The 24,719-nt window shown below is 45.8% G+C and overlaps 1 protein-coding gene across 1 annotated transcript in view; it reads left to right on the top strand.

Moving 5' to 3' along the window:
• Positions 1-9,295: 9,295 nt before the first annotated feature.
• Positions 9,296-24,719, top strand: part of LOC137362319 (probable G-protein coupled receptor 139) — a 76,587-nt gene continuing 61,163 nt past the window's right edge. Inside the window, exon 1 of the mRNA XM_068026730.1 lies at positions 9,296-9,476. Coding sequence (XP_067882831.1) covers positions 9,296-9,476 — 181 coding nt within the window. The remainder of the gene's footprint in view (positions 9,477-24,719) is intronic.

Below are 24,719 nucleotides of genomic sequence, written 5' to 3'. Positions count from 1 at the left end.
ATGCACATTTATCCCGTGTATCTAACTTTTTTGTGGTACCTTTTCCAACGCCATTTGTAAATCAAAATATAGTTTACCTACTGGTTCCCCTCTATCTACTCTACTACTTGCACCCACTGAAGCTCTAATATATCTGTTAAATACGACTCTGCTTTCGTAAAACCATATTGTCTTGATCTGATCATGCTCCCATTTCCTAAATACATCCTTAAGACGTCTTTAAGAACAGACCTCAGCATATTCCCAATGTTGATGACAGAATAACTGGCCTGTAGGTCCCTATACTCTCACTCCCTCCTTTCTTGAATGGTGCTGTTACATTTGCTAGCTTCCAATCCATGGGACCTTTCTCGAATCCGGTGAATTTTGAAAAAAAATCATTAGCAACGCATTCACTACATCAGCAGCTACTTTCTTTTAGAACCCCAACATGTAGACCATCAGGCAATGGTTATCTATCTGATTTTAGTCCCATAAATTTATCCATAACGTTTCTATCTCCACTTAAGATAATTTCCTTTTGTTTACTGCTCTTGTTAGTTCCTTGGTTAGCCTCTCTTTTTGGTGTGCAGCTTGTGCTTTCTACTGTGAGGACAAGTACAAAATATTTCTTCAATATCTCTGCCATTTCCTCATTGTCCGTGATAATTTCTCCTGATTCTGCCTCTAAGGGAACAATGTTTACGTTAGCTACTCTGTATCTTTTTATATATTCGCAAAACTCTTAAAAACTGTTTTATATCCATGGCTATTTTACACTCATTTTGTTTTATCCCTTTTTATCAAGCATTCCGACTTGGCTTTTGCCCTGTTGGGCTACTCTCCCCTGTCATTGAGGATGACTATTTTTGGAGTCTTCACCTCTGTTAAGCTATTTAATTGCCCAGTATCATTCACGACTAGAAGTGTCAGGACTATATAGCTTTGACCTGATTCGTTGGTTGTGAGATCACTGAACTCTGTCAATAGCATGCTTCGTCCACTACTTAGCATTTATCTAATCATGTTTTGTAGCTTCACCAGTTTGTCAACTCATTTTTAGGTGTCCTGGTACTAAAACTGACATGCCCCGTTCCACCCTTCAATGAACCATGGTGGGATTGATGGCAGTGGTAGAATGTGGGAAAAGCCTACCTTGCAGTTAAACATTGTGATTTAATAGAATTCTGTTGCTCACGATGGCCCATAATGCTTCATTTTGTTTTGAGCTGACAGATCTTTCCTGAATCTATCCGATTTAGTACAGTGGTAGAGCCTCATAATACGATGGAAGATATCCACAGTGTGAAGACAGAACTTTGTCTCCAGAATGACTGTGTGGTAGTCACTTCTATCAAGACTGTCGTGCACTGATGTATCTGCAACTGCTAGATTGATGAGAGCAAGGTCAAGTAGCCTCTTATTGGTTCTGACAACAACTATTGCTGGACCAGTCTGGCAGATATATACTCCAGGAATCAGTCATCTCGGTCAGAATTCGTGCTACCGAGACTCTCATGGTGATGGACATTCACGTCGCCCATCCATGGTGCCATTGTTACCATCTGCTTCTTCCTAGTTGTGTTCAATGTGAATGAGCACTGATTCATCAGGTGAGGGAGAGCCAAAGGTTTCTTCGCCCATGTTTGTCCTGATGCAACGAAACTTTATGTGATCTGGAGTGAACGTTGAGAAATCCCAGAACAACATCCTCACGAATATACACAATTGTGCCACCACCACTGTTGCCGATGAATCAGGACATACTCATGGATGGTGATGGATGAGTATGGGCCTGTCAGGCATGATTGGTGTGTTTGACTGTTGCTTGCCCAGACTGGGGGTTAGATCTTCGATTTTTGACATCAGTACCCAGTTTTGCATGAATAGAACTCACTGGAACGCAGTGCCTTTGTTGCTTCCTCTGCATAGGCTGATGTCGGTCCACCTGCTTTATCCTTATTCGACTTTTCTGTAGCATTTGGATGCAATTCTGTGTCTTGCTAGGCCATTTCAGAGGTTTTTAGGAGCCAGCCGCATTGCTAGGGGTCTAGAGTCACATGCAGGCCAGACCAGGTAACGACAGCAGATTTCCTTCCATGCAGCGCATTAGGGAACCAGATGGGTGGTTACTACAATCTGGTAGTTTCATGATCATCACTACTAAGACTTGATTTCTGTTTGATTTACTTCATATTCCATTAGCTGCCGTGGTGGAATTTGACTCTGGTCTCCAGATCTGGGCCTCAGGCTGACGAGTCCAGTGTGCTAAACTTCAGGTTCATTATTAAATCTGATCGGATCTGCACTTTGCAAGGGAAGTTTTGCCGTTAATTATTCAGTTCCATGTTTGAAAGACTCAAACTGCTAAAATTGGTAGACTATTTAATTGCTTCTGATAAGGAATCCGTGGGGATATTTTTTTTTGGAGTCATTAAGCAATGCACCCTTTAAACGAGTTTTCAATTAATTAGAAAATAGAACATTTTAGGAGAAACAAAAGGGTAGATGTCACTGTTAATTAAACTTGAAATAGTAAATACTAGAATGTAGAGTTAATCATTACATTGGCATTGATAGAGTACCCGTGGGCAAATGCGACATTTAATTGTTAAATTGGTGTTGATAACCGCTACACAGGGGAAATAAGGTCACAGTTAATTGTTTAGTTCGACATGATAACCAATGTATAAAGGTGGAAAGGTACAGTTAATTGTCAAGTTGGAAATAATAACTAATGCAAAGTGTATAGGGTTGAAGTTAATTGTTCATTGATAACCAATACTCAGGGAATAAAATTGCAGTAAATTGTTCTTTTTCTTAGGCCTCCTTCTCTCGAGAGACAATGGGTAAGCGCCTGAATGGGATCAGTGGTTTGTGGAGCAGCGCCTGGAGTGGCTATAAAGGCCAATTCTTGAGTGACAGACTCTTCCACAGGTGCTGCAGAAACATTTGTTTGTCGGGGCTGTTACACAGTTGGCTCTCCCCTTGCCCTTCTGTCTTTTTTCCTGCCAACTGTTAAGTCTCTTCGACTCGCCACACTTTAGCCCCGCCTTCATGGCTGCCCGCCAGCTCTGGCGATCGCTGGCAACTGACTCCCACAACATGTGATCAATGTCACAGGGCTTCATGTCGCGTTTGCAGACGTCTTTAAAGCGGAGACATGGACGGCCAATGTGTCTGATACTAGTGGCGAGCTCGCTGTACAATGTGTCCTTGGGGACCCTGCCATCTTCCATGCGACTCACATGGCCAAGCTATCTCAATCGCCGCTGACTCAGTAGTTTAGTTTAGTTTAGAGATACAGCACTGAAACAGGCCCTTCGGCCCACCGAATCTGTGCCGACCATCAACCACCCATTTATACTAATCCTGCACTAATCCCATATTCCTATCACATCCCCACCTGTCCCTATATATTTCCCTACCACCTACCTATACTAGGGGCAATTTATAATGGCCAATTAACCTTTCAACCTGCAAGTCTTTGGCATGTGGGAGGAAACCGGAGCACCCGGAGGAAACCCACGCAGACACAGGGAGAACTTGCAAACTCCGCACAGGCAGTACCCAGAATCGAACCCGGGTCGCTGGAGCTGTGAGGCTGCGGTGCTAACCACTGCGCCACTGTGTATAAGCCGGGGATGTTGGCCACCTCGAGGACTTCTGTGTTGGAGATATGGTCCTGCCGCCTGATGCCACGGGTTCTCCGGAGGCAGCGAAGATGGAATCAATTGAGACGTCGCTCTTATCTGACATACGTTGTCCAGGCCTCGCTGCCAGAGAGCAAGGTACTGAGGACACAGGCTTGATACACTCGGACTTTTGTGTTCCGTGTCAGTGCGCCATTTTCCCACACTCTCTTCGCCAGTCTGAAAATAGCAGTGGAAGCCGTTCCCATGCGCTTGTTGATTTCTGCATCTAGAGAAAGGTTACTGGTGATAGTTGAGCCTAGGTAGGTGAACTCTTGAACCACTTCCAGAAAGTGGTCGCCAATATTGATGGATGGAGCATTTCTGACGTCCTGCCCCATGATGTTCGTTTTCTTGAGGCTGATGGTTAGGCCAAATTCATTGCAGACAGCCGCAAACCTGTCGATGAGACACTGCAGGCACTTTTCAGTGTGAGATGTTAAAGCAGCATCGTCAGCAAAGAGGAGTTCCCTGATGAGGATTTTCCGTACTTTGGACTTCGCTCTTAGACGGACAAGGTTGAACAACCTGCACCCTGATCTTGTGTGGACGAAAATTCTTTCTTCACGGGACTTGAACGCATGTGAAAGCAGCAGGGAGAAGAAAATCCCAAAAAGTGTGGGTGCGAGAACACAGCCCTGTTTCACGCCATTCAGGATAGGAAAGGGCTCTGATGAGGAGCAACCATGTTGAATTGTGCCTTTCATATTGTCATGGAATGAGGTGATGATACTTAGTAGCTTTGGTGGGCATCCAATCTTTTCTAGTAATCTGAAGAGACCACGTCTGCTGACGAGGTCAAAGGCTTTGGTGAGATCAACGAAAGCAATGTAGATGGGTATCTGTTGTTCACGGCATTTCTCCTGTATCTGATGAAGGGAGGACAGCAAGTCAACGGTCGATCTCTCTGCACGAAAGCCGCACTGTGCCTCAGGGTAGACGCGCTCGGCCAGCTTCTGGAGCCTGTTTAATGCGACTCGAGCAAAGACTTTCCCCATTATGCTGAGCAGGGCGATTCCACGGTAGTTGTTGCAGTCACCGTGGTCACCTTTGTTTTTATCCAGGGTGATGATATTGGCATCGCGCATGTCCTGTGGTACTGCTCCCTCGTCCCAGCACAGGCATAGCATTTCATGTCGCGCTGAGAGTATAGTAGGCTTGACACTCTTGATTATTTCAGGGGTAATGCTGTCCTTCCCAGGGGCTTTTGCGCTGGCCAGAAAATCAATGGCATCACTGTGTTCCGATTTTGTTGGCCGTATGTCCAGCTCATCCATGACTGGTGGAGGCTGGGCTGCATTGAGGGCAGTCTCAGTGACAACATTCTTCCTGGAGTACAGTTCTAGGTAGTGCTCAACCCAGCGCTCCATTTGTTTGCATTGGTCAGTGATTATGTCCCCTGATTTAGATTTGAGGGGGCGATCTTCTTGATGGTTGGCCCAAGAGCTCTCTTCATGCCATCATACATTCCTTTGATGTTTCCGGTGTCTGAGGCCAGCTGAATTTGACTGCATAGGTGTTGCCAGTAGCCGTTTGCTCAGCGCCTGGCTGTTCTTTGTGCAGTGCTTCTGGCCGCGTTAAGTGCTGCGGATGTTAAATCGCTGGGGGCTTTCTTGTCGTTCAACAGTACAATGCGGTTAGCGGCTATGACAGGTTCCAGCTCTTCATTATGAGATTGAAACCAGTCTGCATTTCTCTTCGCACTTTTGCCGTAGGTGGTCAAATCTGACTCACAGATGGCGTCTCTGATGTGGGCCCACTTGGTCCCAGCATCCCCTGTGGGAGTGTTTTGAAGGGCTGTTACAAGAGAATTGAGAAATTTTTGTAACAGCTGTGGGTGAGAAATTCTGCTCCTGTTGATGCGTGGGTGGCCCTTCTGCTTGGAATGATGCAACTTCTTTGGTCTGAGTCTAACATTGCTGCACACCAGGGAGTGGTCGGTGTCGCAGTCCGCACTGTGGAAGCTGCGTGTGATTTGAACATTGTTTAAGGAGGCTCGCCTTGTGACAATGAGGTCTAGCTGGTGCCAACGACGCGATCTTGGGTGCCTCCATGAAACCTGGTGACAGGGTTTAGTGTGAAAGAACGAGTTGGTGATGCAGAGGTCATGATAGGTACACAACTCAAGCAGTCTCTGCCCGTTCTCATTCATCCTTCCAACGCCATAGCCCCCAAGGCAGGAGGGCCATGAGTCATGGTCGACCCCAATCCTAGCATTAAAGTCCCCCAGCAGGAATAGGTGTTCGGTGTTGGGCATGCTGCTAATGATGTTATGGAGTTCCTCGTAGAACTGATCTTTAGCTTCAGGTGGGGAGCAGAATGTTGGACCATCGATGCTGAGTAGATGTACTGGAACAGAGCTGGTGAGCTGTCGGATGGACAGTATGCGTTCCGAGCCATTTGAGGGATGCTCTATCATGCTGAGCAAGGAGTTTCTGATGGCGAAGCCCAGTCCATGCTGTCTTGGTTCTTCAGGATCCCTGCCCTGCCAGAAGAAAGTGTAGTCTTGCTCTGCTAGAGATCCACTCACGGGGAGGCGAGCCTCCTGAAGTGCTGCAATATCTACATTGAGTCTATTGAGCTCGTCCGAGAATCGTTGATCTGTATAAGGCCTTCCGACAGGCCAGGACACATAGTTCTGACGTTACAGCTTGCAAAGCGAAGGGCTGGTGCCTTCTTTCCTTTTTTCGTGTTGTTTGGTGCGGTGTATCAGTCCACCTTTAGGGCAATGCCCCTGAGCTCCAAGCACCCATTGAAGCAGGTAGACTGTGGCGGGGCAGAACCTTATTAACCGGGGGCTGCCCGGTTTGAGGCGGGCGGTAGCTGTCCAGTGAGGTGCAATGACCTCTCCCATCGACAAAGGCAACCCGTGGCGCCCAGTTTCTAAGCCAATTTATCTGTACTTATAACTCGTAACTGCTGCCTTCCGTGTTGTTTCAGTCGCTGTGAGGCAACTATACAGTGTCCTCTCCATGGCGCATGCCTGGGCGAATTTATGGAGGTTGATAGTTGCCCAGTCGTCAAAACCCCCCTCTCGGCCTTTCTGGTGGGGTCCAAAGGAGTGCAGAGCACGACGTTTGGCACCAGTATGGCTGCAGGAACTGCCGGAAACACGCCAAAGGTGACACATGACCGCCTCCGGGGTTCCGCTCCGGATTATCTTTTCGGGTTTACTCCCTTAGCCTTGGTCTCTCCCGAGACGCCCACAAGGCAGTGGGGCTGTTAGGGCCCCTACACAGTTGTAGGATGATGCCGGTGGGAGGAGGGGATGCGAGGGGGTGGGGTGGAGGGAGGGGGTACGAGGGGGACCTGGGAAGGGGGCTGTAAGGGGGTGGGGGTTGCAGGAGAAGGGGGTGCCGGGGGAAGATGGTGCGAGGGGAGCCTCAGACGGGGTTGTGAGGGGTTGAGCTGAGAGGGTGGTGCAGGTAAGGGGACGGGGTGTGGTGAAAGTGGTGGAAAGGAGAGGGGAAGGGAGGAAAAGTGGGGGGAAAGGGGGAAGCGGGGGCAGGTAATAAGTCATTTCCTCAGTGCCCTCCATCGTCGTCCAGATAGCTCACCCACGTCCTCCGGGAGGTGAAGCATCTTCTGGCAGACTTACAGAGGTGATTACATTCGCTAAGGATTTTTGATGTGTTTTATATAAAGGCTTACAGCATTGCCGACAATGCGTTCCAGATGCTGTCCGAGCCATCTCCCGCGGGCCCTTTGCGGTTGCGGCCGAGGAGCCGTTCGTGGATTTTTTGTGTGTTCGGGGCACCTTTTCTCAAGACTTCCCTCGAGTCTCGCTGCTCCTTCTTCACCTCAATGGACTTACCACACGCCGTGGCTGCAGACACTGTGGACATTGAAGACAGCAGGATCGGAGATTAAAGTATCGACAGCTGTGCTCGTCAGTTTTGTCCGGATCAATTTCATTGAGAATACAAAGAGCAGGTGTGGCTGGGGGAGGGCAGTGGGACAAGGTAAAATACACTAAACTAACTGTTAGCTTTTAGTTAGGGCTAAAATGAACTGATTTAAAGAGCCAGGGGAGCTTAAACTGTTTTAGAGGGTAGATTGGGGGAGAAAACACTTGGAATGGGAGCAGATGGCCATGGATAGAGTTGAACAGCAAGGGAGCTTCCGAGGAAGCTTACAGCCCAGGAGCCATCTTGGGTTTTATAATTGGCCATTATAAATTGTCCCTAGTATCGGTAGGTGGTAGGGACAGGTGGGGATGTAGTAGGAATATGGAGTTAATGTAGGATTAGTATAAATGTGTGGTTGATGGTCGGCACAGACTCGGTGGGCCGAAGGGCCTGTTTCAGTGCTGTATCTCGAAAACTAAAAACTAAAACTAAATGGAGCAGAGGCTGCCGAGAGGGGAAGCTCTGTAAAGAGGGAGGAAGATGGGGCTCTGCCTTACCTACCCCGGATTTTCCAAGCGCACCCATCCTTTTTCCACCTCAGTAACATCGCCCGACTTCAACTCTGTCTCAGCCCATCTGCTGCTGAAACCTCATTCCTGCCTTCGCCACCTCTAGATGTGATTACTCCAACTCACCCCTCTGATCTCTCACATTCTGCTCTCTGTAACCTTGAGGTCATCAAACCTCTGTTGCCCATGTCTTAGTTCACACCAAGTCCCGTTCATCTAACACTGACCGACATTGGCTCCCAGTCAAGCAATGTCTTGATTTTAAAATTCTCATCCTTGTTTTCAGATTATGTTCACAACACCATGTTCTCACCCCTCCCTATTTCTGTAATCTCCTACAGTCCCACAACCCACCGAGGTATCTGTGCTCCTCTAATTCTGGCCTCTTGTGCATCCTTGATTTTATTCACTGCACCGCTGGCGGCCGTGCCTTCAGCTGCCGGTGCCCCTCAACTCTGTAATATCCTCCCTACACCTCTCCACCTTGCTTTCCTCCTTTAAGACACTCCTTGACATCTAGCACGTTGACCAAACTGTTGGTTATCTGACCGAATACCTCCAGTTGTGTCTCATTGTCATACTTTGCTTCATAATACTCCTGTGAAGCACCTTGGGGTGTTTAGTAGCGTTAAAGGCACTATATAAATATAAATTGTTGTTGTTGTTGCAGTTTGCCAGTCATCATTTGTCATTAGCATATCCAAATTGCTAAGTAGTTACTATCCTCTGTTTCTCTCAGCAACAAATATTTTTTTCTCCTCGTAATTTCCCCAGTCGTGACACTCGTCTGACTGATCAATAATTACAGGGTCTCTCCTTTTTTAAACAGGGTGCAACATTTATAATTCTCCAGTCCTCTGTCATCACACCCACATTCAAGGAGGATTGGAAAATTCTGGCCAGTGTGTCTGCTACTTCTACCATCCCTTCCTTCAGAAACCCCCATCCTGACTGGGTAACATTTCCAGTTTATTGCAGCACAATAAGTGTTGGACTGGAAGGGGTTAACTGAACCTGTTTGTTCAGTGACTAATTAATGCCAGTCTCCATGGACCCTAATTGTGTCACTGGAGCGTTTCCCTCTTCTATTAATAAGGGACTCCTTTCAATGTGTTATTCTATAGTGTCAGCGGGAGCATCACGCCAGGCAATAACAGGGATCAGCAGCTCCAGAGAGAGGGAGGGGATAGATCAGAATCTGAGAACAATGAGTCAGCATCTGAGAAGAATAGATTGGAATGTTACAGCAATGGGCAGGAGTTTATCCTCGGATCTTCACGATCTTTCTGCATATTACGATTGGTTCTCGTTGGACTATCGCATCTATCTCGCACTTCTGATTGCTCAATACATTTATTATCCCATCCTCGCTCTTATTGGTGTTCCTGGTAAGTATCTGTTTACAGATATTTATTAAACAAACCATGTTTAACTGCATTACTGCTCCTGTAACTTACTCTGCCCTCCTTGCTGCTGTTGTTATTCCTGGTGAATATCTCCAACAATTACCTTGATAAACCATGTTTAAATGCATGACTGTTCCTTTCTTTTACTCTACTCTCCTTGCTGCTGTTGTTATTCCTGGTGAATATCTCCAGCTATTAGCTCTATAAACCATTGCTAATGGTATTGCTGTTCTTGTCATTTACTCTCTCATCTTTGCTGCTGGTAATGTCTCGATTTCCAGCTAGGAGATCAGTAAACCCTCTTTCACTGAAATACTGTTCTGTAATGTAAATTGTGGGAAGAGTGAAGCCAGAGACGTTTGTCATTGGTCTCCATCACAAACTCCATCATCTATCACAAAAACACATGCCCCACCTTGGCCAATATCTGAGTCTGAACCAGTTAGTTTACAACCTCTGTGTTCTATTTAAACCTGCGCTGAGTTCATATCCATATTCTCACCATTACTAACCCTGCCTACTATCACCAAAGTAATATCACCCGTCTCCGCCTCTGCCTCAACCCATCTACTGCATAAATCCTCATCTGTGCCTTTGTTAAATCAACACTTGACTATTCCACTCAGCAGGTCTGGCAGCATCTGTGGAAAGAGAAGCAGAGTTAACGTTTCGGGTCAGTGACCCTTCTTCGGAACTATAAATGTTCAGCATAACTTCCCTGCTTTTGTACTCAGTGTCTCTGTTTTAAAGCCAAATCCCATATGCTTTGCTGACCATTCTCAATATGTCTTGGTACCTTCACAGATCAATCCACCCGCAGGTTTCTCTGCTCCTGCACACACTTTACAGCACGTGGTGAGTCACAGTATCCAAGGATTGTTACAACACAGAAGGAGGCCATTCGCCCCTTTATGTCCATGCTGGATCTCTGTGAATGTCATTCAGCTTGTCCCACTCCCCTGCCTTTTCCCACAGACCTGAATTTTTTTTTATCTTCAGATAATTATCCAATTCCCTTTTGAAAATTACGATTGAATTTGCCTCCATCACACTCTCAGGCTATTCATTCCAGATTCCAACCGCTCACTGTGTTTATCCTAATGTGGCCTTTAGTTTTTTTACCAATCAATTTAAAATAGTGTCTTCAGGTCTTCATCCATCCGCCAATAGGAACAGTTTCTCCCTGTCCATCCTGTCCAGATTCCTCATAATTTTGAACAATTTTTCAAACCTCTTCTTCACCCTTTCTTCAAGAACAGTCGTAGCTTCTCCAATCTATCTATATAATAGAATTCCTCATCCCTGGATCCATTCCCATAAACCTTTGCTGCACTCTCTCTAATGCCTTCACAACCTTCCTGAACTGTGGTGCCCAGGACTGGACACAATACTCCAGTTGAGACGGAGGCAGTGTTTTATAAAGCTTCATCATAACGTCCTTGCAATTGAACTCTCTCTCTCTCTTTATAAAACCCAGAATTGTGCATGCCTTACTAACTGCTTTCTCAACTTGCCCTGCCACTTCCAACAATATGATCACATACCCCTCCCCCCCCCCAACCCCCCCAAGTCTCTATGCTCCTCTATACCCTTTTGAATTGTATCCTTTATTTTCTATTGCTTCTTCGCGGTCTCGCTACCAAATGAATTATTTCACACGTGTCCATATTAAATTTCATCTGCCACGTGTCCACCCATTCCATCTGCCTGTCTCTGTCCTCTCTACGTCTATCACTATCCTCCTCTCTGTTCACAAAAATGCCAAGTTTTCTGTCATCTCCAAAAACCCTGTCGACCAAAGTACAGGTCATTAATATAGATCAAGAAAAACAGTGGCCCTATCACTGACCCCTGGGGAACCCCACTATAAACCTTCCTACAATCTGAGAAATAACTGTTCACCACTACTCTCTGTTCCCTGTTACTTTGGCTGTTACTCTTACTCAGTTTAGTTAGAAAAGGAAAGACTGCTCCTATTAAAAAATGATACAAAGATTAGGGGATACAAATTGAAGGTTTTGGTCAGAAGATGATGGGGGGGATATGAGGAAGAACTTTTTTACACAGTTGGTATTAATGACCTGAAACTCGCCCACGAGGATGGTGGAAGAGGAGACAAAAACAAATAACTTTAAGAGGAGATTGATTGACCACCTGAGAGATATGTATTTGCAGAGCTACGTGGATCGAGCGGCGGCTGTGGAACCCACTGGACACCAACATGAAAATCCAGCATGGATACGATGTGCCGAATGGCCTCCTTCCGTGCTCTAAATGACTCTCTGACTTTATGACTCTATGATTGTCTGCAGCTTGTCCATCATTCCAAACAGCTGGATGAGGGGGAGGTAGGAGTACGAAGGGACATAAGGCAGGAACATAGCATTCTCCTGAATGCTCTCGGTGATGTGGGATGCTACAGGCTTTGTCATAGCCATTCCCATGATCTGGAGAACAATCCTCTCCCTCAGGCTCAGGGGATGAAGGTATGTCTGGTCCCCGACGGTTCACTGCTGCTCACTGTGATGATGGGCTATGGTGTCCGATAAGAGAGAGGACATAATATCAGTGGTTGTGTTGCACTGTGTTTGGCTGATGCCCCTGCCATAGTTGGATAGCTGGAGGTATGTGGAGGCAGTGAGATGTGGGTGTGAGGCTGGTATCAGTGGACGGTATGTGAAGGTGAGGTGAAGTATATGAATGTTCGGTGTGAAGTCCTGAATGTTAGGGACGGCTGATGGGTAAGTGATGGGGATGTGGTACATTGAACAGTGTGAGATGTTGGTGATGTTGGGGGTAGGAGATGCCATGTAGAGATGGATTCACTGACATTGACCACCCGTGTGAGCTCACTAAACGCCTTCTGGCTCTGCTGCCAGGTCCTCGGGGCCAGACTTCTTGCGATGACCTCCCTGGCTACCTGCTCCCATTCCCTTCAGAGGGCGTTTCTTGAGGGTCTCCACCACGTAAACATGGCGTCTCTCCTCCTGTCAACCTCATGACTAAGGCCTCCAGCACCACATCTGTGAACAGCAGAGCCCTCTCCCTGTCCTAGTACTCCATTTACTATGTCGCCAATTGCAAAATTCGCAGCCAGGAGCAGCAGCCTCCTCTGACTCAGTGCTGCTTCCCTTTAAGAGGGATAGACTCCCTTTAAGAGCTGAATCCTGGCTGAAACACGAGACAGAGTCTCACACAGTTCGGCCCCTGTTAAGCGTGCAGACAGACAGCAGCGCGAGTCGCTGATGATGAAATGATGAAAATGAGCAGGCAGCAGGAGGTTTGTGTCGCCTACCTCAACAGGAATGGGTTCGGGCAGAACATGACTCCTCTTCCCAAAAAGGAATTAAAACCTGCTTTTCTCCCTCTTTCTATTGACCTTTCGCTGTATCACGCCATCACTCTCTCTCTCTCTCTCTCTCTCTCTCTCTCTTTCCCCCTCTCTTCACTCTATGTCTCTTGCTCATAGAATCAGAGATTGGTGCAGCACAGAAGGAGCCTTTTCGGCCCATTGTGTCAGTGCTTTCTCTTTCAATGTGCTTTCTAATTTGTACCTGTCTACTCCACGTTCCCGAGATTCCTACAATTCATTTCCCCCTTTCAAGTATTTGTTAATTGTCCTTTTTGAAAGATATCATTGAATTTGCTTCCACTATGTTTTCAGGCAGTGAATTCCAGATCCCAATAACTCACTGTGTACGAAGGTTCTCCCCATTTCACCTCTGGTTCTTTGTCAATTGCCTCCAATCTGTTTCTTCTTAATACTGAACTTTATATCACTGGAAACAGTTTCACATTAATTACCCCATCAAAACCCTTCAAGATTTTGAATTCTATATTAAATCTCCCCTTACCCTTCACTGCTCTAAAGATAACAATCCCAGCTTTTCCAATATCTCCACGTAACTGAATTCCCAGATCCCTGGTACCATTCTAGTAAATCACCTCTGTATCTTCACTAAGTCCTTGACATCCTTACCAAAGTGTGGTGTTCAGAATTGGACACAATTCTCCATCTGGGACCTAACCAATGATGTATACAAATCAGCTTCTCTCTCTCGTCTCTAACACCAAGGACACGACATGTTACCTTCAAAGATCTATGTGTGTGCACCCCCGGTCTCTCTAATCCTGCACCCACTTTATAATGACACCATTTAGTTTACATTGTTTCTCCACATAATTCCTACCCAAATATCTCACTTCACACTTCATTGTGTTAAATTGCATCTGCCATGTTCCTGCCCATTTCACCAGCCAGTCTCTGTCCTCCTGAAGTCTGTTACTATCCTTCTCACTGTTTATTAACATTTCTGAGTTTCCTACCAACATAAAAAATTGACATTATCCCCTCTGTACACAAGCCCATTGCATCAACATACAGCAACAGTGATCCCAACAATGACACTGGGGAACCCCGCAGTGCACTTCCCTCCAGACTGAACAATAACCATTCTCCACTACTCTCTGCTTTCTGTCCCATATCTCTGTCGGATCTCGGTTATATTTCCCTGCGCTAAAGAGAACAATCTCAGCTACATAACTGTAATCCCTCATCCCTGGGAAAGTTCCAGTAAAACTCTTCTGTCCCCTATACGATGTTTTCATGTACTTTCTTAAGTGTAGTTTTCCAGGTGGAGCCGAACTAGTCTTCTATTGGTGTAACGTAACATCCTGTTTATTATACTCTGCGTATTTAGAACTAAAGCCTAGGAATGGAAGTGCTTTGTTAACTGTGTGTGAACATGTCCAGCTAACTTCAAAAGTGCACGCAAAAATCCTAGGTCTCTCTGCTATTCTCACCATCTTGAAAGTTGTGCCATTTAGCTTGTATTATCTCTCTTTCATCCACATGCAGCTCACCATCACCTTCTCAAGGGCAATTCGGAATGGGCAATACATGCTGGCCTAGCCAGCGACACACACATCACATGAACACACATCGCAGAATTATCAGTGACTAGGGGACAAACATTTCAAGTGAATGGTAGAAAGATCAGAGGGGATATGAGGAAAAACTTGTTCACCCTGAAATACAAAATTTGCTCCGTGGCAGGAAACAAAGGGTAGTTGTTGACGGGTGTTTTAGTGACTGGAGGACTGTTTCCAGTGACGTTCCAGAGGGCTCAATACTGGGTCCCCTGATTTTCGTGATGGTCTGGAAGTCACTGCCAGAAATGATGGTTGAGGGAGGAATCCTCTATTCATTCAAAAGGAGTCTGCATGTGCACCTCAAGTTCCATAATCTGCAGGGCAATGGATCAAATGATGGAAGGTGGTTTTAGAATAGGTAGATAATTTTTCGGCTGGCACAGACACGATGGGCCAAGTGGCCTCTTTCTGTGCCTTAAACATTGTACGAGTTTATGATTCTATCACACGAAAGACGCTATCCTCATTAACACTCACAGTTATGTCACAAACTCTGTCAAGATTATCAGAAATGATTTTACTTTAACCTATCTGTGCTGCTTATCATTTATTAAGACACGATTTTACAAGCAAGATACACTTTTGTGCTGGGTTCTGGCCTCCAGAATTTTCCAAGCACCAACATTAGACTGACAGTTACATGGTTTGTCCCACTTCCCCTTTTGTGAACAGGGTGTAACATTGATAGCCCTCCAGTCCTCTGGTATCAATTTTTTTATTCATTCATGGGATGTGGACATAAATGCTAGGCCAGCATTTATTGCCCATCCCTAGTTGCCCTTGACAAGGCGGTGGTGAGCTGCCTTCTTCAACCTCTGCAGTCCACTTGGGGTCGGTACACCGACAGTGCTTTTAGGAGGGGAGTTCTGGTATTTTGACCCAGCAACAGTGAAGGAACGGCAAGATAGTTTCAAATCAGCATGGTGTGGGGCTGGGAGGGAAACTTGCAGGTGGTGGTGTTTCCTTCTATGTGGTAGAGGTCGTGGGATTGGAAGGCGCTGTCTAAGGAGCCTTGGTGCGTTGCTGCAGTGCATCTTGGACATTCAATGGCATTACCATCGCTGATTCCCCCACTATCAACATCTTGGGGTTTTGCTAATGATCAGCAACTGAACTGGAGTACCCATATAAATACCGTGGACACAAGAGCAGGTCAGATCCCAGGAATCCTGTGGCGAATAACTCACCTCCTGACTCCCCAAAGCCAGTCCACCATCTGCGAGGCACAAGTCAGGAGTGTGATTGAATACTCTCCACTTGCCTGGATGGGTGCAGCTCAAACAACACTCAGGAAGCTCAACTACATCCAGGACAAAGCAGCCCGCTTGATTGGCACACCATCCACAAACATTCACCACCGGTGCACAGTGGCAGCACTGTCATGGGGAGGTAGTTATATTCTATCTTGTCGGAGATATTCATTGCCTGGCAGTTATGCAGTGCAAATGATACTTGCCAATTATCTTTCCAAGCCTGGATGTTGTCCAGCTCTTGCTGCATTTCTACACCGACTGCTTCAGTATCTGAGGAGTCACGAATGGTGCTGAACATTGTGCAATCATCAGCGAACATCCCCAATTCTGACCTTATGATTGAAGGAAGGTCATTGATAAAGCAGCTGAAGGTGGTTGGGCCGAGGACACTACATTGATGAACTCCTGCAGTGATGTCCTGGAGATCAGATGATTGACCTCCAACAACCACAACCATCTTCCTTTGCAATTGGTGTGACTCCAGCCTGCTGAAGGTATTCCCCCAATTCCCATTGACCTCAGATTTACTAGGGCTCCTTGATGCCATACACGGTCAAATGCTGCCATGATGTCAAGGGCAGTCACTCTCACTTCACCTCTTGAGTTCAGCTCTTTTGTCCATGTTTGAACCAAGGCTGTAATGAGGTCAGGAGCTGAGTGGCCCCTGGCGGAACCCAAACTGAACGTCACTGAGCAGTTTTTTGCTGAGCAATTGCTGCTTGATAGCACTGTCGATGACACCTTCCATCACTGTACTGATGAATGAGAGCGGTAATGGGGCGGTAATTAGCCGGGTGGACTTGTCCTGCTTTTTGTGTACAGGACATACCTGGGCAATTTTCCACATTGCAGTGTAGATGTCAGTGTTGTAGCTGCACCAGAACAGCTTGGCTAGGAGCACGGCAAGGTCTGGAGCAGCAGTCTTCAGTACTATTGCTGGAATATTGTCAGGGCCCATAGCCTTTGCAGTATCCAGTGCCTTCAGTCGTTTCTTGATAGCACGCAGAGGGCATTGAACCCTGAGAAACGGCACTGCATACTCCCCACCACTCCAGTCTGAACAATGACTGTTCACCACTTCACTCTGCTTTCTGTCCCTGAGTCACTCTCATATCCACAGCATCACTGTTACATTAATCTATGTCTTCCATTTTTCATAACAAGTCTATGACATGTCGTTTGATCTCAGGCCTTTTGAAAGTCCATATACATAAGTGGATATACATGAGTAGGCACGGAAGATGTTGGTATGGTTCTTAATGAATACTTTGCGTCTGTCTTAACAAAAGAGGTGGACGATGCAGATATAGTGGGTAAGGAGGAGGAGTGTAAATTATTGGATGGGATATACATAGGGAGAGAGGAAGTAATAATTTGATTAGCATCCTTGAAAGTTGATACATCACCAGGGCCAGTTGAAATGTATCCTAGGTTGTCAAAAGCGATGAGAGAGGAAATAGCAGAGGGTCTGACCATCATTTTCCAGTCCTCACTGGATACAGATGCAGTGCCAGAGGATTGGGGTACTGTTAACATTGTACCTCTTTAAAAAGGGAGCAAGGGATAGACCGAATAATTACAGACCAGTCCTTCTAACCTCAGTAGTGGACAAATTATTGGAATCTATTCTGAGAGACAGGATAAAGTGTCATTTAGAAAGGCACAGTTTAATCAAGGATAGTCAGCATGGATTTGATAGGGAAGACATTGCTTAATTAACTTGATAGAATTTTACGAAGAAGTAGCAAGGATGATAGATGAGGGGAGTGCAATTGATATGGTCTACATGGATTTGGCAAGGCTTTTGTCACGGTTCCATGTGGCATACTGGTTAAACAAAATCCCATGGAATCCAGGGAAATGCAGCAAGGTGGATACAAAATTGGCTCAGTGGCAGGAAACAAAGGGTGACTGTTGACTGTTGTTTTTCTGACTTGAGGTCTATTTCCAGTGGCGTTCCACAGGGCTCAGCACTGGGTACCCTGCTTTTTGTAGTATATATTAACGATTTGAACGTAAATGTAGGGGGGCATGATGTAGGGCGGCACCGTGGCTGTGGTTAGTACCGCAGCCTCACAGCTCTAGCGACCCGGGTTCAATTCTGGGTAATGCCTGTGTGGAGTTGACAAGTTCGTTCCTGTGTTGGCGTGGGTTTTCGCCGGGTGCTTCGGTTTCCTCCCACAGCCAAAAACCTGCAGGTTGATAGGAAAATTGGCCGTTATAAATTGCCCCGAGTATATGTAGGTGGTCGGGGAATACAGGGACTGGTGGGGATGTGGTAGGGATATGGGATTATTGTAGGGTGGGTATAAGTGGGTGGTTGATGGTCGGCACAGAATTGGTGGGCCGAAGGGCCTGTTTCAGTGCTGCATCTCTAAAAAAAAATGTGTGCAGATGGTACACAGATTAGCTGTGCGGCAGATAGCGAGGATAGCTGTCGGCTGCAGGAAAATATTGATGGCAGGAAAATGGCAAATGGAATTCAACCTGGTTAATTATGAGACGGTGCAATTGAATAGGTCAAACCAGGCAAAGGGATAGACGATTAATAGGAAAATAGTGAGACGTGTAGAGGAAGTGAAGGATCTTGGAGTCAAAGTCCACTGATCTCTGAAGGTGGTTAGGAAGGCATATGGAATCCTTTCCTTTATTAGCTGAGGTACAGAATACAAGAGCAGGGAGGTCATGTTGGAACTGTATACATCATTGGTTAGACCACAACCTGAGTACTATGTGCAGTTCTGGTCACCTCTTTACACGGAGGATGTAATTGCACGAGAGAGGGTACAGAGGAGATTTACAAGGATGTCGCCAGGACTGGAAAAATGCAGCTATGAGGAAAGATTGGATAGGCTGGGGTTGTTCTACCTGGAACAGAGATCTGATCTGTGTGGAGATCTGATTGAAATGGACATAATTTTGAAGGGCTTGGATAGAGTGGAGGTGAAGAGTCTATTCAACCTAACAAAGAGATCAGTGACGAGGGGGCAGTGCTTGGTTGAAGAATTAGCGGGGAGTTGAGGAGAAACTTGTTAACCTAAAAATACAAAATTGGCTCAGCGACAAGGAACAAAGGGTAATTGTTGCAATAAAAGCAAAATACTGCCGATGCTGGAAATCTGAAGTAAAAACATGAAATGCTGGAAATACTCAGCAGGTCTGGCAGCATCTGTGGAGAGAGAAGCAGAGTTAAGGTTTCAGGTCAGTGAAGAATGGTCACTGACCTGAAATGTTACTTTTGCTTCTCTCTCCACTGATGCTCTCAGACCTGCTGAGTATTTCCAGCATTTCTTGTTTTTATTAAGGGGTAGTTGTTGATGGGTACTTTAGTGACTGGAGGACTGTTTCCACTGGCGTTCCACATGGTTTAGTACTGGGTCCCTTGTTTTTAGTGAGGTTGTAGAACTTACTGCCTGAAAGGATAGTTGAGGCAGAATCCCTCCACTCATTCAAAAGGAGTCTGGATGTTCACCTCAAGTGCCATAATCTGCAGGGCTGGAAGGTGGGATTAGTATAGGTGCATCATTTTTTGGCCAGCACAGACACAATGTGCCAAGCGGCCTCTTCCTGTGTCTGAAGTTTCCAACCACCAATATTTAACTGATAGTTACAGGATTTATCCAACCTCCTTTTTTTAAAGCAGGATGTAACATTTACAGTCCTCCAGTCCTCTAACATCACTGTCATATCCAAGGAGGATTGAAACATTCTGTCCAGTGCCCTTGTTATTTCCACCATTCCTTCCCTCAGTCACCCTCATATATCCCATCCAGACCGGGTAAATGTTCTGCATTATTGTGGTACAAAAGGGGTTGAATTGAAAGGTGTTAACTGAATCTGTTTGTTCAGTGACTGTAATTAATGTCAGTCTCCATGGACCCTAATTGTGTCACTGGAGGGTTTTTCACTTCTATTAATACAGGACTCCTTTCAATGTGTTATCCTATAGTGTCAGCGGGAACATCAACCCCGGCACTAACAGGGATCCATGTGGCTTTAGAGAGAGGGAGAGGATAGATCAGAATCTGAGAACAATAGATTGGAATGTTACAACAATGGACAGGAGTTTATCCGATTGTTTTGACCGTCGTACTGCAGATTATAATTGTATAACATTAGAATGGCGAACTATTATGCTCTGAAGATGATTCAACTGATTTACTATCCCATCCTCGCTATTATTGTTGTCCCTGGTAAGTCTCTGTATCCAACTTTAAGATTCATAAACCATATTTCACTGATTTAGTGTTCTTGTCATTTAAATCGTGAGTAGACTGAAACCTTTGTCTTCAGTTTCTGTCACACACTCCATTCCCTGTCCATGATCTGCATCCCCCTCGCTGGCCATTGTCTGATGATGAACCAGGAAGTTTACAACCTCTGCTATCTATTTAATGCTCAGCTGAGTTCCTCCCCATATTCTCTCCATCCCCAACCCAGCCAATTGTTATGGCAATGTGAGGAGGGATCACAGTTGCTCCTCTTTATTTGACTGCAACAGTGTTTGTTGTTTCTAAACAGTGAATATGCTTAACGTCTCAGTAAATGTTTTACATCTTACCTTTGGTGTGATGGTGAAGGAACCGATTGGACAGGCTGTCTTGAGATTAAACACAAAAGAGGTAAGTTTATTATACTTAACAATATAAACCCTATCTAAATAAAATTACAAAAAAACAGAACGCACAGTTACGCACACACTCACACGAGAATCACACACACACAAATCGATTGCAGAGTGAGAAGTAAATCTGTGTTTCGATTGGAGTCGAGAATAAATTTTTAAAAAAGCTCATTCTGTGATGTTGGACGATTCAATGGTCTTCTGGCTGAGGTTGTATTCCTGAAGGCTTTTTCTGGCCAAAGTGCAGTTTGTGGCTGTTCCACATGGCTCAAGGTTTTCTTTGAGGCAGACTTGTAGGTGGCTTTCTTCCCCTGGTGTCTCGTTCTGTAACAATCTGTCGGCTTGCGGGGCGCACAGTTGCATGTGTTTTTCAAACTTGTGATGTCATCTGGCGAGAGAGACGGAGGGAGTTAAGGACGGGGACACAGCCGTTCTACTTCTGCAGAGTTTGAATCCCAGCTTTCACAGAGATGAGCAGACAGTCTCCTGGCTACTTCAGTGTATTCGATGGACTCTTCTAATCAGATTCAAGGTTAGGAACTTCCAACTCCCCAGGGCTCAGGATCCCATTATTTACACTTGAAGAAAAAAAAAAGTTGGAGGAGTTTGCTCTTTCAAAGTCAATGTGTCAGGATGGCCTTTTATGCCGTGTTAATGAATGTAATCTTAGTTAGTTCATTCACAAGAGCAAGCCAATGATTTGGGTCCAGGATCATCAGACATGTGTCTCCTATTGTAGGCCTTGCAATGTGAAAAGGTGTTTCAGAAGCAAATTGCGGTGGCCATCATGGCTGCCCGTTTTTTCAAGTTTAACTGTCGGAATTTTTCAATTAAAAGTTTATTGTAAGTTTGCAAGCGATGCATTAAATTTCCTCATTTGGCATATGGTGTTATCTTGACACTGGCGCAGCACTTGAGGAAAGAAATGTCGTAATAGGAACATTTCATTTCCGAATTGTGGGCGTAAAACGAAGGAAGCACAGATTCGTTCTCAATAATCACTTCTCAAATTCACACATTAATCTTAGAATTGTCTGTTACAGTTGTACTGATTTAATTTTTTTGGAGTTTTGTCTGGGATGGTTATGTGTTGGGTGCGACCCTGAACGATGCATCAGCGATTACATTGTTTTTTTGTTTCTTCTTTCTCTCCTGCAATGAAGCTTTAAACATTCAGGTTCCTGCACCTTGATAATCTTTCCCCCTAAACCGACAGTGTGCAATAAACTTTTTTTTAGCCCCGATGAGGTGTCTGAGATTTCCTCTGGGCCTTTGTTCTTGCTGAGTTCTGCTTTGAAATTGTTGGGTTTGATTAGCTTTGGATTTGGGACCTGATCATTGGGTTCCTCAGTGGGTAGATCCACACTGGCCTTACTTTTAGCTTTCTGGTGAGGGACACAAGTGCTATTTACTTTAGGGTATTTTACCTTCCCTTTTTCCTTTACTTAGGGGAGGATCTTTTTTTGTGATCTGCCCTATGTTCTCTGGGATATTAGCGAACGCAGGTGTCTGTCCAGCTTTCAGTGCACGCTCCTGCGGCATTTCGACAAGGTGAGGCATCTCCCTCGCCAGCGGCTTAACTTTTTGGCAACTTTCCTTGTCCTTGCAGCTTTCTGCAAATGCTGTTATCAGCATTTTTAGGGTGCCTCTTTGGCCTGAATTTAAGGAGGAGAATATATGGTCTAATTTATCAAACATTTCAGGCTTGGCTAATTGGAGAGTAGGAGGTTCCAGTTGAGAATCCTCATGGCCCTCCTCTAACCTGTCCTCACTGTCCTTTTCAATTCTTCCTTCCTGAATGTCTGATAGATATGTGCTTGTCTGCCCCTTCCACAACATTTAACTTTTTCCTTTGGTCTGGATGTCTAGTAAATAATTTACCTCACTATTCCTTTTGCCACTGGATATGGACCACTGAACCGCCTTTAAGGGGTTAACGCTGCATTTGGAGTAGTAACAATACATGGTCTCTGGGCCGAAATATCCTGGCCTTGGCATTTTTGTCTGCTTGCCTTTGTATAGCTGCCTGGGAGGTCTTTAGGTGTTCCTGAGCCACTGCACAGGCTCTCGTGAGCCGCTCACAGAGCATGGAAATATTGTCTAACATGGAAGACTCATCCATGTGTCCCAAAACATCTCCTTGATTAGTTTAAGAGGACTCTCACCTCGTATCCATAAACTAATTCAAAGAGACTAAAGCCAGTGTAATCATTGGATAAATCCCTGGTAACCAACAGGAGAAATTCCAGCCTTTTGTCCCAGTCATGGGGTTACTCATAGCAGTATGGACTGATCATTGTCTTTAGGGTCTGATGGCACCGCTCCAAAGCCCCTTGTGACTGTGTGAGGTCGGCTGAGGACTTCCGTTGGGTTATGTCCAGATTACCCATGACCTTTTTAAAAATACTGGACATACTATGTGTGCCCTGGTCCATCCGGATCTCAGCAGTCAGCCCATATCGGATAAAGAATTGGGTTAGCCCCTCCACCACTACCATGGCAGAGATAGTTCTTCGGGAGAATGGCCTCTGGGAATCGGGTCAACACATCCATGATGGTGAAAAGGTACTGGTAGTATACTTTAGCAGGTGTCCCACACAATCCACCAGTATTCTGCTGAAGGGTTTTCCACAAGCTGGGATGGTAATTAGGGGTGTAGGTTTTATTGCAGGGTGCGGCTTCCCCACAACATGGCACAAGTTACCAGTTTTATAGAACTCCGCCACATCTTTGTGGTGTTGTAGCCAGTCAAAATGCTGTCCTATGCGGGCTTTAATTTTTCCTTCACCGACATGTCCAGTCATTGGAAGTTCGTGGGCCATTCGTAATATTTATTTCAGGGACCTCAGCGACACCACTATCTGGTGAACCACTGTCCAATCTTCATCCGCACGTCTGTGAGGACGTCTCCACTTCCTCATCAGCACCTCATTCTTTAAATAATGGCACTCTGCAACTCCCTCTGCTTCAGTGTTGGTTTGGACAGTCTTTTTTTGGACAGTGCTTTTTTAACAGCTGGGTCAGGTTGTTGAGCCTCAGCGAAGGAATATCTTTTTAACACATTCTTTGGGCCCTCTAACTTCCCAAAGAAGGTTGCAGACAATCACATAGTCGGGTCTTCCGTCTGCAGTGTCAGTTCAGGGGTTTATTTGGTCATGGACTGAGTCACCGCACAATCATTAAAAATGTTGGGGACATTCTCCTGCAACTGCTCTGTCCCCCTGACCTCTTTTGGTCTCTCTCGAACTACTGAAGAAGCTGCAAACGTTCCCCCTGTCAGATCATTACCCAGGAGCAGGTCGACCCATCCACTGGTAAACTAGGTACAATCCACATGGTTACCGGTCCGCAAAATAGGTCGCATTCCAAGGGCAGCCGATATTAAGGTATGGACATATACTGTCTTCCGATATCATTCACTTACACTCCAGAATGCACTGCACTCTCTGGAGGAAAGGTCATGCCTTTTTCCAGCAGAACGGATTGGCTGGCCCCTGTATCACTGAGTATGACTATGGGCTTGCTTGCCTCACTGGAGGGGTATGGGGTCACTTTTCCTTGGGATATAAAATCCTGGTAAATTTCAGGGATTTTGTTCAGTTTTCCTGCACTCACTATGGTAGGTCTACAAGGGTCTGACTGCCACAGTGAAAGGCACAGCCCAATCTGCTGTGCTTTCCAGCACGTCCCGTTTTGCTGCACTGATCTGGTGGACCCTGAGTAATCCTACAGTTTTTCCCCATCACTGTCAACATTCAGCTCGATGGTGACCTGCCTTATTACAGTGGAAACACACAAGCCTTCAGTCATTACTCCTGCTCTAAGTACCGTCCTATTTGGCCTGAGGATGGGCCCCTGTACGTCCAGCTTTTCCTCCTTGCCCATGGCTGTTGTAGCTCCGATCACCCTCCCACCTTTTATTCTGTGGACTTTGGGATGACGAGGGACGTGTTTCCCTGTGAGATTAAGGCCTTGTGTACAAGAGAAAATGCATCAGCCAGAATTGCAACCTGTCTGGCTCTTCAAACCTTTTGTCCCTCTTTGTGGGTTTTAATGAGAGGGGGAGCGAGTTTTTGAACTCCACGTGAAGGATCACCGCTCTAAGGTTTTCATATGTGGGTTCCATCTTGAGCGGCCATATCCATTAGTCAAAAGGAAACGCAAAAACAGACTGCAAAATCTTCTATCGGTATATAAAAAAGAAACGTTTAGCTAAGACAACTGTGGGTCCATTAGAGGCAGAGTCAGGAGAAGGTTTTTCTTTATTCATTCATGGGATGTGGGCGTCACTGGCCATGCCTGCATTTATTGCCCATCCCTAATTTCCCTTGAGAAGGTGTTGGTGAGCTGCCTTCTTGAACCGCTGCAGTCCACTTGGGGTAGGTATACCCGGAGTGCTGTTAGGAAGGGAGTTCC

This window comes from Heterodontus francisci, unplaced genomic scaffold, assembly GCF_036365525.1.
Source record: "Heterodontus francisci isolate sHetFra1 unplaced genomic scaffold, sHetFra1.hap1 HAP1_SCAFFOLD_70_2, whole genome shotgun sequence".
NCBI classification, from domain to species: Eukaryota; Metazoa; Chordata; class Chondrichthyes; order Heterodontiformes; family Heterodontidae; genus Heterodontus; species Heterodontus francisci.
This window is presented reverse-complemented; position numbering and strand designations above follow the sequence as displayed.